The 16,654-nt window shown below is 53.0% G+C and overlaps 1 protein-coding gene across 1 annotated transcript in view; it reads left to right on the top strand.

Moving 5' to 3' along the window:
• Positions 1–15,684, top strand: part of LOC144673739 (myelin-associated glycoprotein-like) — a 47,151-nt gene extending 31,467 nt beyond the window's left edge. Inside the window, exons 7-8 of the mRNA XM_078535440.1 lie at positions 12,633–12,717; positions 14,307–15,684. Coding sequence (XP_078391566.1) covers positions 12,633–12,717; positions 14,307–14,501 — 280 coding nt within the window. The 3' untranslated portion in view covers positions 14,502–15,684. The remainder of the gene's footprint in view (positions 1–12,632; positions 12,718–14,306) is intronic.
• Positions 15,685–16,654: the final 970 nt, after the last annotated feature.

Raw genomic sequence — 16,654 nt, 5'->3', positions numbered from 1 at the left:
GAGTGGTCCATGAGGGTGTGGGAGGGGTTTAAATGGGTGCGTAGAGTCAGTGATAGGGAGAGTGTACATTGGGGCTTTGGGAGGGGATTAAATGGGTGTGTAGAGTCAGTGATAGGGGGAGAGTGTACATGGGGATGTGAGAGTAGATTAAATGGGTGGGTAGAGTCAATGACAGGGAGAGTGTACATGGTGATGTGGGAGGGGATTAAATGGTTGGGTAGAGTCAGTGATAGGGGAGCGTGTACATGGGGATGTGGGAGGGGATTAAATGGTTGGGAAGAGTCAGTGATAGGGGAGGGCCGTACATGGGGATGTGGGAGGGGATTAAATGTGTGGGTTGGGTCAGTGATAGGGGGAGAGTATAGATGGGCCATTGGGAGGGGATTAAATGGGTGGGTAGAGTCAGTGATGGCGGGAGAGTGTACATGGGGCTGTTGGAGGGGATTAAATGGGTGGGTAGAGTCAGTGATAGGGGAGAGTGTACATGGGGCTGTGGGAGGGGATTAAATGGGTGGGTAGAGTCAGTGATAGGGGGAGAGTGTACATGGGGATGTGGGAGGGGATTAAATGGGTGGGTAGAATCAGTGATAGGGGGAGAGTCTACATGGGTCTCTGGGAGGGGATTAAATGGGTGGGTAGAGTCAGTGATAAGGGAGAGTGTACATGGGGCTGTGGGATGGGATTAAATGGGTGGGTAGAGTCAGTGATGGGGAGGAGAGTGTACATGGGGATGTGGGAGTGGATTAAATTGGTGTGTAGAGTCAATGATAGGGGAGAGTGTACATGAGGCTGTGGGAGGGGATGAATTGGGTGGGAAGAGTCAGTCATCGGGAAAGAGTGTACATGGGGATGTGGGAGGGCTTTAAATGGTTCGGTAGAGTCAGTGATAGGGGGAGAGTGTACATGGGGATGTGGGAGGGGATTAAATGGGTTGGTAGAGTCAGTGATAGAGGGAGAGTGTACATGGGGCTGTGGGAGTGCATTAAATGGGTGGGTAGAGTCAGTGATAGGGGGAGTTTGTACATGGGGATGTAGGAGGTGGATAAAATGGGTGGGTAGAGTCAGTAATAGGGTGAGATTTTACATGGGGATGTGGGAGGGGATTAAATGGATGGGTAGAGTCAGTGATGGGGGGAGAATGTACATGGGCCATTGGGAGCGGATTAAATGGGTGGGTAGAGTCAGTAATAGGGGGAGAGTGTACATGGGGCTGTGGGAGGGGATTAAATGGGTGGGTAGAGTCAGTGATAGGGGAGATTGTACATGGGGATTTGGGAGGGGATTAAATGGGTGGGCAGAGTCAGTGATAGGGGAGAGTGTACATGGGGCTGTGGGAGGGGATTAAATGGGTGTGTAGAGTCAGTGATCGAGGGAGAATACACATGGGGATGTGGGTGGGGATTAAATGGGCGGGTAGAGTCAGTGATAGGGGGAGAGTGTACATGAGGCTGTGGGAGGGGATTAAATGGGTGGGTAGAGTCAGTGATAGGGGTGTGTACATGGGGGTCTGGGAGGGGTTTAAATGGCTGGGTAGAGTCAGTGATAGAGGAGAGTGTACATGGGGCTTTGGGAGGGGATTAAATGGGTGGGTAGAGTCAGTGATAGGGGTGAGTGTACATGGGGCTGCTGGAGGGGATTAAATAGGTGGGTAGAGTCAGAGATAGGGGGAGAATGTACATGGGGTTGTGGGAGGGGATTAACTGGGTGGGTAGAGTTAGTGATGGGAGGAGAGTGTACATTGGACTGTAGGAGGGGGATTAAATGGGTGGGTAGAGTCAATGACAGCGGAGAGTGTACATGGGGATGTGCGAGGGGATTAAATGGGTGTGTAGAGTCAGTGATAAAGGGAGAGTGTACATGGGGCATTGGGAGGGGATTAAATGGGTGGGTAAAGTCAGTGATAGGGGGAGAGTGTACATGGGGATGTGGGAGGGGATTACACGGGTGAGTAGAGTCAGTGTTAGGGGAGAGTGTACATGGGGATGTAGGAGGGGATTAAATGGGTGGGTTGAGTCAGTGATAGAGGAGAGTGTACATGTGGCTGTGCGAGTGGATTAAATGGGTGGGTAGAGTCAGTCATGGGGGGGAGAGTGTACATGGGGATGTGGGAGGGGATTAAATGGGTGGGTAGAGTCAGTGATATGGGAGACTGTACATGGGGATGTGGGAGGGGATTAAATGGGTGGGTAGAGTCAGTGATAGGGGAGAGTGTTCATGGGGTTGTGGGAGGGGATTAAATGTGTGGGTAGAGTCAGTGATAGGGGAGAGTGTACATGGGGCTGTGAGAGGGGATTAAATGGTTGGGTAGAGTCAGTGATAGGGGAGAGTGTACATGGGGATGTGGGAGGGGATTAAATGTGTGGGTAGAGTCAGAGATGGGGGGAGAGTATACATGGGCCATTGGGTGGGGATTAAATGGGTGGGTAGAGTCACTGATGGGGGGAGAGTGTACATGGTGCTGTGGGAGGGGATTAAATGGGTGAGTAGAGTCAGTGATGGGGTGAGAGTGTACATGGGTCTGTGGGAGGGGATTTAATGGGTGGGTAGAGTCAGTGATAGGGGTGAGTGTACATGGGGTTGAGGGAGGGGTTTAAATGGGTGGGTAGAGTCAGTGATAGAGGAGAGTGTACATGGGGCTTTGGGAGGGGATTAAATGGGTGGGTTGAGTCAGTGATGGGGTGAGAGTGTACATGGGGCTGTGGGAGGGGATTAAATGGGTGGGAAGAGTCAGTGATAGGGCTGAGTGTACATGGGTGTGTGGGAGGGGTTTAAATGGGTCGGTAGAGTCAGTGATAGGGGAGATTGTACATGGGGCTTTGGGAGGGGATTAAATGGGTGGGTAGAGTCAGTGATAGGGGGAGAGTGTACATGGGGAAGTGGGAGTAGATTAAATGGGTGAGTAGAGTCAATGACAGGGGAGAGTGTACATGGGGTTGTGGGAGGGGATTAAATGGGTGGGTATAATTAGTGATGGGGGGGAGAGTGTACATGGGACTGTGGGAGTGGGATTAAATGGGTGGGTAGAGTCAATGACAGGGGAGAGTGTACATGGGGATGTGGGAGGGTGATTAAATTGGTGGGTAGAATCACTGATAGGGGGAGAGTGTACATGGGGCTGTGGGAGGGGAATTAAATGGGTGGGTAGAGTCAGTGATAGGGGTGAGTGTACATGGGGCTGTGGGAGGGGATTAAATGGGTGGGTAGAGTCAGTCATAGGGTGAGAGTGTAGATGGGTCTGTGGGAGGGGATTAAATGGGTGGGTAGTTTCAGTGATAGGGGGAGAGTATACCTGGGCCTATGGGAGGGTAATTAAATGTGTGGGTAGCGTCAGTGATAGTGGGAAAGTGTACATGGGGCTTTGGGATGGAATTAAATGGGTGGGTAGAGTCAGTGATAGGGGGAGAGTGTACATGAGGCTCTGGGAGAGGATTAAATGGGTGGGTAGAGTCAGTGATAGTGGTGTGTACACATGGGTTTGTGGGAGAGGATTAAATGGGTGGGTAGAGTCAGTGATGGGGGGAGAGTGTACATGGGGCTGTGGGAGGGGATTAAATGGGTGGGTAGAGTCAGTGATAGGGGTGAGTGTAGATGGGGCTTTGGGAGGGGATTAAATGGGTGTGTAGAGTCAGTGATAGGGGGAGAGTGTACATGGGGATGTGAGAGTAGATTAAATGGGTGTGTAGAGTCAATGACAGGGGAGAGTGTACATGGTGATGTGGGAGGGGATTAAATGGTTGGGTAGAGTCAGTGAAAGGGGAGAGTGAACATGGGGCTGTGGGAGGGGATTAAATTGGTGTGTAGAGTCAATGATGGGGGGAGAGAGTGTACATGGGGATGTGGGAGGGGATTAAATGGGTGGGTAGAGTCAGTGATATGGGAGAGTGTACATGGGGATGTGGGAGGGGATTAAATGGGTGGGTAGAGTCAGTGATAGGGGAGAGTGTAAATGGGGCTGTGGGAGGGGATTAAATGGGTGGGTAGAGTCAGTGATAGGGGAGAGTGTACATGGGGCTGTGGGAGGGGATTAAATGGGTGGGTAGACTCAGTGATATGGGAGCGTGTACATGGGGATGTGGGAGGGGATTAAATGGGTGGGTAGAGTCAGTGATAGGGGAGAGTGTACATGGGGCTGTGAGAGGGGATTAAATGATTGGGTAGAGTCAGTGATTGGGGAGAGTGTACACGGGGATGTGGGAGTGGATTCAATGGGTGGGTATAGTCAGTGATAGGAGGAGAGTGTACATGGGTATGTGGGAGGGGTTTAAATGGTTGGGTAGAGTCAGTGATAGGGGGAGAGTGTACATGGGGATGTGGGAGGCGATTAAATAGGTGGGTAGAGTCAGTGATAGGGCGTGAGTGTACATGGGGCTATGGGAGTGCATTAAATGTGTGGGTAGAGTCAGTGATAGGGGAGAGCGTACATAGGGCTTTGTGAGGGGATTAAATGGGTTGGTGGAGTCACTGATAGGGGGAGAGTGTACATGGGCATGTGGGAGGTGGATAAAATGGGTGGGTAGAGTCAGTAATATGGGGAGATTGTACATGGGGATGTGGGAGGGGATTGAATGGGTGGGTAGAGTCAGTGGTGGGGGGAGAGCGTACATGGGCCATTGGGAGCGGATTAAATGGGTGAGTAGAGTCAGTGATAGGGGGAGAGTGTACATGGGGATGTGGGAGGGTATTAAATGGGTGGGTAGAGTCAGTGATAGGGGAGAATGTACATGGGGCTGTGGGAGGGGATTAAATGGGTGGGTAGGGTCAGTGATAGGGGAGAGTGTACATGGGGATGTGGGAGGGGATTAAATGGTTGGGTAGACTCAGTGATAGGGGTGAGCATACATGGGGATGTGTGAGGGGATTAAATGGGTGGGTAGAGTCAGTGATGGGGGGTGAGTGTACATTGGCCATTGGGAGGGGATTAAATGTGTGGATAGAGTCAGTGATGGGGGGGGAGAGTGTACATGGGGCTGTGGGAGGGGATTAAATGGGTGGGTAGAGTCAGTGATAGGGGAGAGTGTACATGGGGATTTCGGTGGGGATTAAATGGGTTGGTAGAGTCAGTGATAGGGGAGAGTGTACATGGGGCTGTGGGAGGGGATTAAATGGGTGGGTAGTGTCAGTGATAGGGGGAGAGTTTACATGAGGCTGTGGGAGAGAATTAAATGGGTTGGTAGAGTCAGTGATAGGGGTGAGTGTACATGGGGGTGTGGGAGGGGTTTAAATGGGTGGGTAGAGTCAATGACAGGGGAGAGTGTACATGGGGTTGTGGGAGGGGATTAAATGGGTGGGTAGAGTTAGTGATGGGGGGGAGAGTGTACATGGGACTGTGGGAGGTGGATTAAATGGGTGGTTAGAGTCAATGACAGGGGAGAGTGTACATGGGGATGTGGGAGGGGATTAAATGGGTGGGTAGAGTCACTGATAGGGGGAGAGTGTACATGGGTCTGTGGGAGGTGAATTAAATGGGTGGGTAGAGTCAGTGATAGGGGAGAGTGTACATGGGGCTGTGGGAGGGGATTAAATGGGTGGGTAGAGTCAGTCATAGGGGGAGAGTGTAGATGGGGCTGTGGGAGGGGCTTAAATGGGTGGGTAGATTCAGTGATAGGGGGAGAGTGTACCTGGGTCTGTGAGAGGGTGATTAAATGTGTGGGTAGAGTCAGTGATAGTGGGAAAGTTTACATGGGGCTGTGTGAGGGGATGAAATGGGTGGGTAGATTCAGTGATAGGGGGAGAGTGTACATGAGGCTGTGGGAGGGGATTAAATGGGTGGGTAGAGTCAGTGATAGGGGTGAGTGTACAAGGGTTTGTGGGAGGGGATTAAATGGGTGGGTAGAGTCAGTGATTGGGGGAGAGTGCACGTGGGGCTGTGGGAGGCGATTAAATGGGTGGGTAGAGTCAGTGATAGGGGTGAGTGTACATGGGGGTGTGGGAGGGGTTTAAATGGGTGGGTAGAGTCAGTGATAGGGGAGAGTGTACTTGGGGCTTTGGGAGGGGTTTAAATGGGTGTGTAGAGTCAGTGATAGGGGGACAGTGTACATGGGGATGTGAGAGTAGATTAAATGGGTGGGTAGAGTCAGTGATAGGGGGAGAGTGTACATGGGTCTGTGGGAGGGTAATTAAATTGGTTGGTTGAGTCAGTGATGTGGGAGAGTGTACATGGGGCTGTGGGAGGGGATTAAATGGGTGGGTAGAGTCAGTGATAGGGCGAGAGTGTACATGGGGCTGTGGGAGGGGATTAAATGGGTGGGTAGAGTCAGTGATAGGGGGAGAATGTACATGGGGCTGTGGGAGGGTATTAAATGGGTGGGTAGAGTCAGTGATAGGGGGAAGAGTGTACATGAGGCTGTGGGAGGGGATTAAATGGGTGGGTAGAGTCAGTGATAGGGGGAGAGTGTACATGGGGATGTGGGAGGGGATTAAATGGGTGGGTAGAGTCAGTGATAGGGGGAGAGTGTACATGGGGATGTGGGAGGGGATTAAATGGGTGGGTAGAGTCAGTGATGGGGGGGAGAGTGTACATGGGACTGTGGGAGGGGGATTAAATGGGTGGGTAGAGTCAATGAAAGGGGAGAGTGTGCATGGGGATGTGGGATTGGATTATATGGGTGGGTAGAGTCAGTGATAGGGGAGAGTGTACATGGGGCTTTGGGAGGGGTTTAAATGAGTGGGCAGAGTCAGTGATAGGGGGAGAGTGTACATGGGGCTGTGGGAGGGGATTAAATGGGTGGGCAGAGTCTGTGATAGGGGGAGAGTGTACATGGGGCTGTGGAAGGGGATTAAATGGGTGGGTAGAGTCAGTGATAGGGGAGAGTGTACATGGGGCTGTGGGAGGGGATTAAATGGGTGGGTAGAGTCAGTGATAGGGGGAGAGTGTACATGGGGATGTGTGAGGGGATTAAATGGGTGGGTAGAGTCAGTGATGGGGGGTGAGTGTACATTGGCCATTGGGAGGGGATTAAATGTGTGGATAGAGTCAGTGATGGGGGGGGAGAGTGTACATGGGGCTGTGGGAGGGGATTAAATGGGTGGGTAGAGTCAGTGATAGGGGAGAGTGTACATGGGGATTTCGGTGGGGATTAAATGGGTTGGTAGAGTCAGTGATAGGGGAGAGTGTACATGGGGCTGTGGGAGGGGATTAAATGGGTGGGTAGTGTCAGTGATAGGGGGAGAGTTTACATGAGGCTGTGGGAGAGAATTAAATGGGTTGGTAGAGTCAGTGATAGGGGTGAGTGTACATGGGGGTGTGGGAGGGGTTTAAATGGGTGGGTAGAGTCAGTGATAGAGGAGAGTGTACATGGGGGTGTGGGAGTAGATTAAATGGGTGGGTAGAGTCAATGACAGGGGAGAGTGTACATGGGGTTGTGGGAGGGGATTAAATGGGTGGGTAGAGTTAGTGATGGGGGGGAGAGTGTACATGGGACTGTGGGAGGTGGATTAAATGGGTGGTTAGAGTCAATGACAGGGGAGAGTGTACATGGGGTTGTGGGAGGGGATTAAATGGGTGGGTAGAGTTAGTGATGGGGGGGAGAGTGTACATGGGACTGTGGGAGGTGATTAAATGGGTGGGTAGAGTCACTGATAGGGGGAGAGTGTACATGGGTCTGTGGGAGGTGAATTAAATGGGTGGGTAGAGTCAGTGATAGGGGAGAGTGTACATGGGGCTGTGGGAGGGGATTAAATGGGTGGGTAGAGTCAGTCATAGGGGGAGAGTGTAGATGGGGCTGTGGGAGGGGATTAAATGGGTGGGTAGATTCAGTGATAGGGGGAGAGTGTACCTGGGTCTGTGAGAGGGTGATTAAATGTGTGGGTAGAGTCAGTGATAGTTGGAAAGTTTACATGGGGCTGTGTGAGGGGATGAAATGGGTGGGTAGATTCAGTGATAGGGGGAGAGTGTACATGAGGCTGTGGGAGGGGATTAAATGGGTGGGTAGAGTCAGTGATAGGGGTGAGTGTACAAGGGTTTGTGGGAGGGGATTAAATGGGTGGGTAGAGTCAGTGATTGGGGGAGAGTGCACGTGGGGCTGTGGGAGGCGATTAAATGGGTGGGTAGAGTCAGTGATAGGGGTGAGTGTACATGGGGGTGTGGGAGGGGTTTAAATGGGTGGGTAGAGTCAGTGATAGGGGAGAGTGTACATGGGGCTTTGGGAGGGGTTTAAATGGGTGTGTAGAGTCAGTGATAGGGGGACAGTGTACATGGGGATGTGAGAGTAGATTAAATGGGTGGGTAGAGTCAGTGATAGGGGGAGAGTGTACATGGGTCTGTGGGAGGGTAATTAAATTGGTTGGTTGAGTCAGTGATGTGGGAGAGTGTACATGGGGCTGTGGGAGGGGATTAAATGGGTGGGTAGAGTCAGTGATAGGGCGAGAGTGTACATGGGGCTGTGGGAGGGGATTAAATGGGTGGGTAGAGTCAGTGATAGGGGGAGAATGTACATGGGGCTGTGGGAGGGTATTAAATGGGTGGGTAGAGTCAGTGATAGGGGGAAGAGTGTACATGAGGCTGTGGGAGGGGATTAAATGGGTGGGTAGAGTCAGTGATAGGGGGAGAGTGTACATGGGGATGTGGGAGGGGATTAAATGGGTGGGTAGAGTCAGTGATAGGGGGAGAGTGTACATGGGGATGTGGGAGGGGATTAAATGGGTGGGTAGAGTCAGTGATGGGGGGGAGAGTGTACATGGGACTGTGGGAGGGGGATTAAATGGGTGGGTAGAGTCAATGAAAGGGGAGAGTGTACATGGGGATGTGGGATTGGATTATATGGGTGGGTAGAGTCAGTGATAGGGGAGAGTGTACATGGGGCTTTGGGAGGGGTTTAAATGAGTGGGCAGAGTCAGTGATAGGGGGAGAGTGTACATGGGGCTGTGGGAGGGGATTAAATGGGTGGGCAGAGTCTGTGATAGGGGGAGAGTGTACATGGGGCTGTGGAAGGGGATTAAATGGGTGGGTAGAGTCAGTGATAGGGGAGAGTGTACATGGGGCTGTGGGAGGGGATTAAATGGGTGGGTAGAGTCAGTGATAGGGGAGAGTGTACATGGGGATGTGGGAGGGGATTAAATGGGTGGGTAGAGTCAGTGATAGGGGGAGAGTGTACATGGGGATGTGGGAGGGGATTAAATGGGTGGGTAGAGTCAGTGATAGGGGGAGAGTGTACATGGGGATGTGGGAGGGGATTAAATGGGTGGGTAGAGTCAGTGATGGGGGGGAGAGTGTACATGGGACTGTGGGAGGGGGATTAAATGGGTGGGTAGAGTCAATGAAAGGGGAGAGTGTGCATGGGGATGTGGGATTGGATTATATGGGTGGGTAGAGTCAGTGATAGGGGAGAGTGTACATGGGGCTTTGGGAGGGGTTTAAATGAGTGGGCAGAGTCAGTGATAGGGGGAGAGTGTACATGGGGCTGTGGGAGGGGATTAAATGGGTGGGCAGAGTCTGTGATAGGGGGAGAGTGTACATGGGGCTGTGGAAGGGGATTAAATGGGTGGGTAGAGTCAGTGATAGGGGAGAGTGTACATGGGGCTGTGGGAGGGGATTAAATGGGTGGGTAGAGTCAGTGATAGGGGGAGAGTGTACATGGGGATGTGTGAGGGGATTAAATGGGTGGGTAGAGTCAGTGATGGGGGGTGAGTGTACATTGGCCATTGGGAGGGGATTAAATGTGTGGATAGAGTCAGTGATGGGGGGGGAGAGTGTACATGGGGCTGTGGGAGGGGATTAAATGGGTGGGTAGAGTCAGTGATAGGGGAGAGTGTACATGGGGATTTCGGTGGGGATTAAATGGGTTGGTAGAGTCAGTGATAGGGGAGAGTGTACATGGGGCTGTGGGAGGGGATTAAATGGGTGGGTAGTGTCAGTGATAGGGGGAGAGTTTACATGAGGCTGTGGGAGAGAATTAAATGGGTTGGTAGAGTCAGTGATAGGGGTGAGTGTACATGGGGGTGTGGGAGGGGTTTAAATGGGTGGGTAGAGTCAGTGATAGAGGAGAGTGTACATGGGGGTGTGGGAGTAGATTAAATGGGTGGGTAGAGTCAATGACAGGGGAGAGTGTACATGGGGTTGTGGGAGGGGATTAAATGGGTGGGTAGAGTTAGTGATGGGGGGGAGAGTGTACATGGGACTGTGGGAGGTGGATTAAATGGGTGGTTAGAGTCAATGACAGGGGAGAGTGTACATGGGGTTGTGGGAGGGGATTAAATGGGTGGGTAGAGTTAGTGATGGGGGGGAGAGTGTACATGGGACTGTGGGAGGGGATTAAATGGGTGGGTAGAGTCACTGATAGGGGGAGAGTGTACATGGGTCTGTGGGAGGTGAATTAAATGGGTGGGTAGAGTCAGTGATAGGGGAGAGTGTACATGGGGCTGTGGGAGGGGATTAAATGGGTGGGTAGAGTCAGTCATAGGGGGAGAGTGTAGATGGGGCTGTGGGAGGGGATTAAATGGGTGGGTAGATTCAGTGATAGGGGGAGAGTGTACCTGGGTCTGTGAGAGGGTGATTAAATGTGTGGGTAGAGTCAGTGATAGTTGGAAAGTTTACATGGGGCTGTGTGAGGGGATGAAATGGGTGGGTAGATTCAGTGATAGGGGGAGAGTGTACATGAGGCTGTGGGAGGGGATTAAATGGGTGGGTAGAGTCAGTGATAGGGGTGAGTGTACAAGGGTTTGTGGGAGGGGATTAAATGGGTGGGTAGAGTCAGTGATTGGGGGAGAGTGCACGTGGGGCTGTGGGAGGCGATTAAATGGGTGGGTAGAGTCAGTGATAGGGGTGAGTGTACATGGGGGTGTGGGAGGGGTTTAAATGGGTGGGTAGAGTCAGTGATAGGGGAGAGTGTACATGGGGCTTTGGGAGGGGTTTAAATGGGTGTGTAGAGTCAGTGATAGGGGGACAGTGTACATGGGGATGTGAGAGTAGATTAAATGGGTGGGTAGAGTCAGTGATAGGGGGAGAGTGTACATGGGTCTGTGGGAGGGTAATTAAATTGGTTGGTTGAGTCAGTGATGTGGGAGAGTGTACATGGGGCTGTGGGAGGGGATTAAATGGGTGGGTAGAGTCAGTGATAGGGCGAGAGTGTACATGGGGCTGTGGGAGGGGATTAAATGGGTGGGTAGAGTCAGTGATAGGGGGAGAATGTACATGGGGCTGTGGGAGGGTATTAAATGGGTGGGTAGAGTCAGTGATAGGGGGAAGAGTGTACATGAGGCTGTGGGAGGGGATTAAATGGGTGGGTAGAGTCAGTGATAGGGGGAGAGTGTACATGGGGATGTGGGAGGGGATTAAATGGGTGGGTAGAGTCAGTGATAGGGGGAGAGTGTACATGGGGATGTGGGAGGGGATTAAATGGGTGGGTAGAGTCAGTGATGGGGGGGAGAGTGTACATGGGACTGTGGGAGGGGGATTAAATGGGTGGGTAGAGTCAATGAAAGGGGAGAGTGTACATGGGGATGTGGGATTGGATTATATGGGTGGGTAGAGTCAGTGATAGGGGAGAGTGTACATGGGGCTTTGGGAGGGGTTTAAATGAGTGGGCAGAGTCAGTGATAGGGGGAGAGTGTACATGGGGCTGTGGGAGGGGATTAAATGGGTGGGCAGAGTCTGTGATAGGGGGAGAGTGTACATGGGGCTGTGGAAGGGGATTAAATGGGTGGGTAGAGTCAGTGATAGGGGAGAGTGTACATGGGGCTGTGGGAGGGGATTAAATGGGTGGGTAGAGTCAGTGATAGGGGAGAGTGTACATGGGGATGTGGGAGGGGATTAAATGGGTGGGTAGAGTCAGTGATAGGGGGAGAGTGTACATGGGGATGTGGGAGGGGATTAAATGGGTGTGTAGAGTCAGTGATAGGGGAGAGTGTACATGGGGATGTGGGAGGGGATTAAATGGGTGGGTAGAGTCAGTGATAGGGGAGAGTGTACATGGGGATGTGGGAGGGGGATTAAATGGGTGGGTAGAGTCAGTGATAGGGGTGAGTGTACATGGGGATGTGGGATGGGATTAAATGGGTGGGTAGAGTCAGTGATAGGGGAGAGTGCACATGGGGATGTGGGAGGGGATTAAATGGGTGGGTAGAGTCAGTGATAGGGGTGAGTGTACATGGGGATGTGGGATGGGATTAAATGGGTGGGTAGAGTCAGTGATAGGGGAGAGTGCACATGGGGATGTGGGAGGGGATTAAATGGGTGGGTAGAGTCAGTGATAGGGGAGAGTGTACATGGGGCTGTGGGAGGGGATTAAATGGGTGGGTAGAGTCAGTGATAGGGGGAGAGTGTACATGGGGCTGTGGGAGGGGATTAAATGGGTGGGTAGAGTCTGTGATAGGGGGAGAGTGTACATGGGGCTGTGGGAGGGGATTAAATGGGTGGGTAGAGTCAGTGATAGGGGGAGAGTGTAGATGGGGATGTGGGAGGGGATTAAATGGGTGGGCAGAGTCAGTGATAGGGGGAGAGTGTACATGGGGCTGTGGGAGGGGATTAAATGGGTGGGTAGAGTCAGTGATAGGGGGAGAGTGTACATGGGGCTGTGGGAGGGGATTAAATGGGTGGGTAGAGTCAGTGATAGGGGGAGAGTGTACATGGGGCTGTGGGAGGATTTGTGGAAATGGCCATTTCATTGAGACCGTACAATCTCCTTTTTAATTTCAAGGAGGAAGAACGCGATGGGGTCGGATCAACGTCACGTGCCCACAGACAGACGCCTGCCCGCCGACAGACGCCTGTCTGGATCACAGGTAGGGTCTGCACGCGTGAAACACTGGCTGCCCCTCATCTGATTGTGCAGCCCACACAGAGGGTGGAATTACTCTGTAAACTGACCCCCAGCTCTCTCTGCGGGTGGTCGAATCCAGCTGGTGCTCCGAGATGCGGTTTGGCGGAGAGTCGGGGGTGGGGTATGGGTATGGGCGTTGGGGGTGGGGTATGGGGGTGGGGGGCTGGGGGAGTGGGGGGTGTGCTTGCTCTGGGGTCCTTGGATAGAAGCAGCAGCAGCCAACAGCTGCATTCATGTAGGGAGCGGTGTTCAAGAGAAGCCCAAATCCCACCCCACCCAGTCCCACATAAAGGGAATGGGACAGATTCCGGGGGGGGGTGACTGTTAACGGCTGGGCTGTCCGGCAGAGAGGGCTTAACCTGTCTCTGAGTGCCCAGGACCCATAACCCCCGACAGTGAGCAGCCACACACCCAGATACTGAAGCAGCCCATGTCCAAATGCAGCAAGACCTGGACAATATCCAGGCTTGGGCTGACAAGTGACAAGTAACATTCACACCACACAAGTGCCAGGCAATGACCATCTCCAACAAGAGAGAATCTAACCATCGCACCTTGACATTCAATGGCATCACCATCACTGAATCCCCCACTATCAACATCCTGGGGGTTACCATTGACCAGAAACTGAACTGGACCAGCTATATAAATACTGTGGCTACAAGAGCAGGTCAGAGGCTGGGAATCCTGCAGCGACTAACTCACCTCCTGACTCCCCAAAGCCTGTCCACCATCTACAAGGCACAAGTCAGGAGTGTGATGGAATACTCCCCACTTGCCTGGATGAGTGCAGCTCTCACAACACTCAAGAAGCTCGACACCATCCTGGACAAAGCAGCCCCGCTTGATTGACACCACATCCACAAACATTCACTCCCTCCACCACCGACACACAGTAGCAGCAGTGTGTGTGCCATCTACAAGATGCACTGCAGCAACTCACCAAGGCTCCTTCGACAGCACCTTCCAAACCCACGACCACTACCACCTAGAAGGACAAGGGCAGCAGACACATGGGGAACACCACCACCTGGAAGTTCCCTCCAAGTCACTCATCATCCTGACTTGGAAATATATCGGTCGTTCCTTCACTGTCGCTGGGTCAAAATCCTGGAACTCCCTCCCTAACAGCGCTGTGGGTGTACCTACACCACATGGGACTGGAGCGGTTCAAGAAGGCAGCTCACCCACCACCTTCTCAAGGGGCAATTAGGGATGGGCAATAAATACTGGCCCAGCCAGCGACACCCACATCCTGTGTGATAATAAAGGGTAAACAGTGGCGATGGGAAGATACTCCGGCTGATTATCAGCCCGTTAAACCTCCTCCCATGGCTAACCCAGACCTCTTGGCCCAGAGGTAGGGACGTGAAGGCCAATTCTGCACGTCCGTCTAGGCACCCGGTCAGCGTCCATCTCCCGGTGGGATTCTGGACCCGTAGTGAATGTCTAGACGCCCAGTGAGGTTGCCTCACATTGAGGTGCTTGACCCTCAGTCATCGGGCGCCATCTCCGCGGTGTGAGTTCCAACTCATTTCGTTCTCCCTCCAGATATCCGGGGGCGTTGCCCCAGACTCTCACATTTACCAGTGCCCGCAGGAACGTTCTGGAAACGCGGGGCAGGCGCTGTCCGAGAACCTGCTCTACTGCAACATCGACTATTCCAAGCTGCCCATGAGCGAAGGGGCCGTGCGGAGGTCTGAAACCACAGAGTACGCCATCATTAAGCATTCACAGGACACGTGACGGGAGTGACCGGACACCCTGGCATCGCTGCCAGCAATTGTGACAGGCGTCTCGGGAGGAACAGGCGTCTCGGGAGGAACAGGCGAGTTCTTTCGTTCCGTCGGCACGACATTGCTCCCTCGAACAAGACCTCCCGGCCTGTCTCTCTCTCCTCCTTAAATCCCACCTCCTTGTCCAAGCTCTCACTCGCCTGTGCTAATCCGCGGCTAAGTTTGTCACGTGCCCTTGTTTTGGGGGTGGGTGGATTATTTTACTCTGTTGGAGGCGCTATATAAATGCAAGCCGTTGTTGCGCGTTCATTAATCCCCGCGAATTCAAGATTCCGGACACAAGCCCAAGCCGCAGCATGGGAGTTTATCATTTGCACCTATCCCGATAGACCTCCTACTTGCGAGTATATAGATGCGCGTCGGTTTCAGCCCGGGCTCAGGGTTCTGTCGAATGTCAATAAACGCCTGTCAACCTACCATCGCCTCACGGGGCTGAGCGTCTGTCAAATGCGAGGCACGCAACATCCTACTTCTGGTCTTCAGGTCAATGAAATGCAGGATGAGCTTTTGGGGGCTGAATGGCCTATTGTCACTCTACCAAGTTGTGCGGGGTGGATACAGGGATGGGCACCAAGGTCAGCTATAGTTCTGATCTCCCCTTTTAATCAAACAGCCGGATTTAATTTGCGGTTATTTCTGAGGTATGTGTTTCTCCACGTCTCGAGGTCAGGTTGTGCCCTCCGTCTTGGCTGACTGCCTGCTCTCTCTCTCTTGCTAACCTGGGTCAGAGCGCTTACAGCCAGCAAGAGGGAGATAGGAGCAGGGGTTTGCTACTGAGAGCAGGGTACAGATTCTACAGTAATGACTGAAGGTATCACACGGGTGCCCCCAGACACACCCGGACACCATTACATAAACATCGTCTGAACCATCAGATCCCATTAAATTGTCTGTCTTGCTCAGGCTCTGAGCTCCACAAGATTGAGGGGACAGTTGTATCTCCCCCTTGCTCATTTATCAAATTCAGTTTTTTAAAAAAAAGTATATTTTTGTTATAAATTCGCTCGATAATCAAATGACTAAATTGCAAGTCTACACATTTTTTCCGGAAGTACACGGGCACAGCGTGGGGACAAAGGAGGTGTGGGACGTTCAGCTGGGTTAAGGTGGGGTGGGCTCTCTGGTTGTTTCCTGGGGTGGGGGTGTGGGTGTTGGTCCCCCTCCCGCCAGCAGATGGCATGATTCAAACATGGACGCCACACAAATGGTAAAGTAGTTCCCGGCCGACTTGTATCACTCCGCCCGGGGGGGGGGGCGAGGGACTCCTTCGCGGTCCCGCTCGTCGTTTGCCCCATTTTGTAGGGGCAAAATTCACGTCAAAGGGCAGGGCTGGTGTGGGGGAGGGGTGGTTCCAGAAAGAGAGAGTGAGAGAAGGGAGTGGGAAGGAGAGAGAGAGAGAAGGGAGGGGGAAGGAGAGAGAGAAGGGAGGGGGATAGAAGAGAGAGAGAGAGAAGGAAGGGGGAAGGAGAGAGAGAGAGAGAGAAGGGAGGGAGAGGAGAGAGAGAGAGAAGGGAGGGGGAAGGAGAGAGAGAGAAGGGAGGGGGGGAGAGAGAGAGAAGGGAGGAGGAGGAGAGAGAAGGGAGGAGGAGGAGAGAGAGAGAAAGGAGGGGGAGGCGAGAGAGAGAAGGGAGGGGGAGGAGAGAGAGGGACAAGTAGGGGGAGGGAGAGAGGAGGGAGGGGGGGGAGAGAGGAGGGAGGGGGAGGGAGAGAGGAGGGAGAAGGAAGGAGAGGGAGAGAAAGGAGGGGGAAGGAGAGAGAGAGAAGGGAGGGGGGGAGAGAGAGAGAGAAGGGAGGGGGGGAGAGAGAGAGAGAAGGGAGGGGGAGGAGAGAGAGAGAGAGAGAGAAGGGAGGGGGCTGGAGAGAGAGGGAGAAGGGGGGGGAAGAGAGAGAGAGAAAGGAGAGGGAAGGAGAGAGAGAGAGGAGAGGGAAGGAGAGAGAGAGAGGAGAGGGAAGGAGAGAGAGAGAGGAGGGAGGGGGGAGAGAGAGGAGGGAGGGGGAAGGAGAGAGAGGAGGGAGGTGGGGGAGAGAGAGAGAAGGGAGGGGGAAGGAGAGAGAGAGAGAAGGGAGGGGGAAGGAGAGAGAGAGGAGAGGGGGAAGGAGAGA

The sequence above is a fragment of the Cetorhinus maximus genome, unplaced genomic scaffold, assembly GCF_964194155.1.
Source record: "Cetorhinus maximus unplaced genomic scaffold, sCetMax3.hap1.1 HAP1_SCAFFOLD_457, whole genome shotgun sequence".
NCBI classification, from domain to species: domain Eukaryota; kingdom Metazoa; phylum Chordata; class Chondrichthyes; order Lamniformes; family Cetorhinidae; genus Cetorhinus; species Cetorhinus maximus.
Note: the sequence above shows the minus strand (reverse complement) of the source record. Positions and strands in the feature narration are given on the sequence as shown.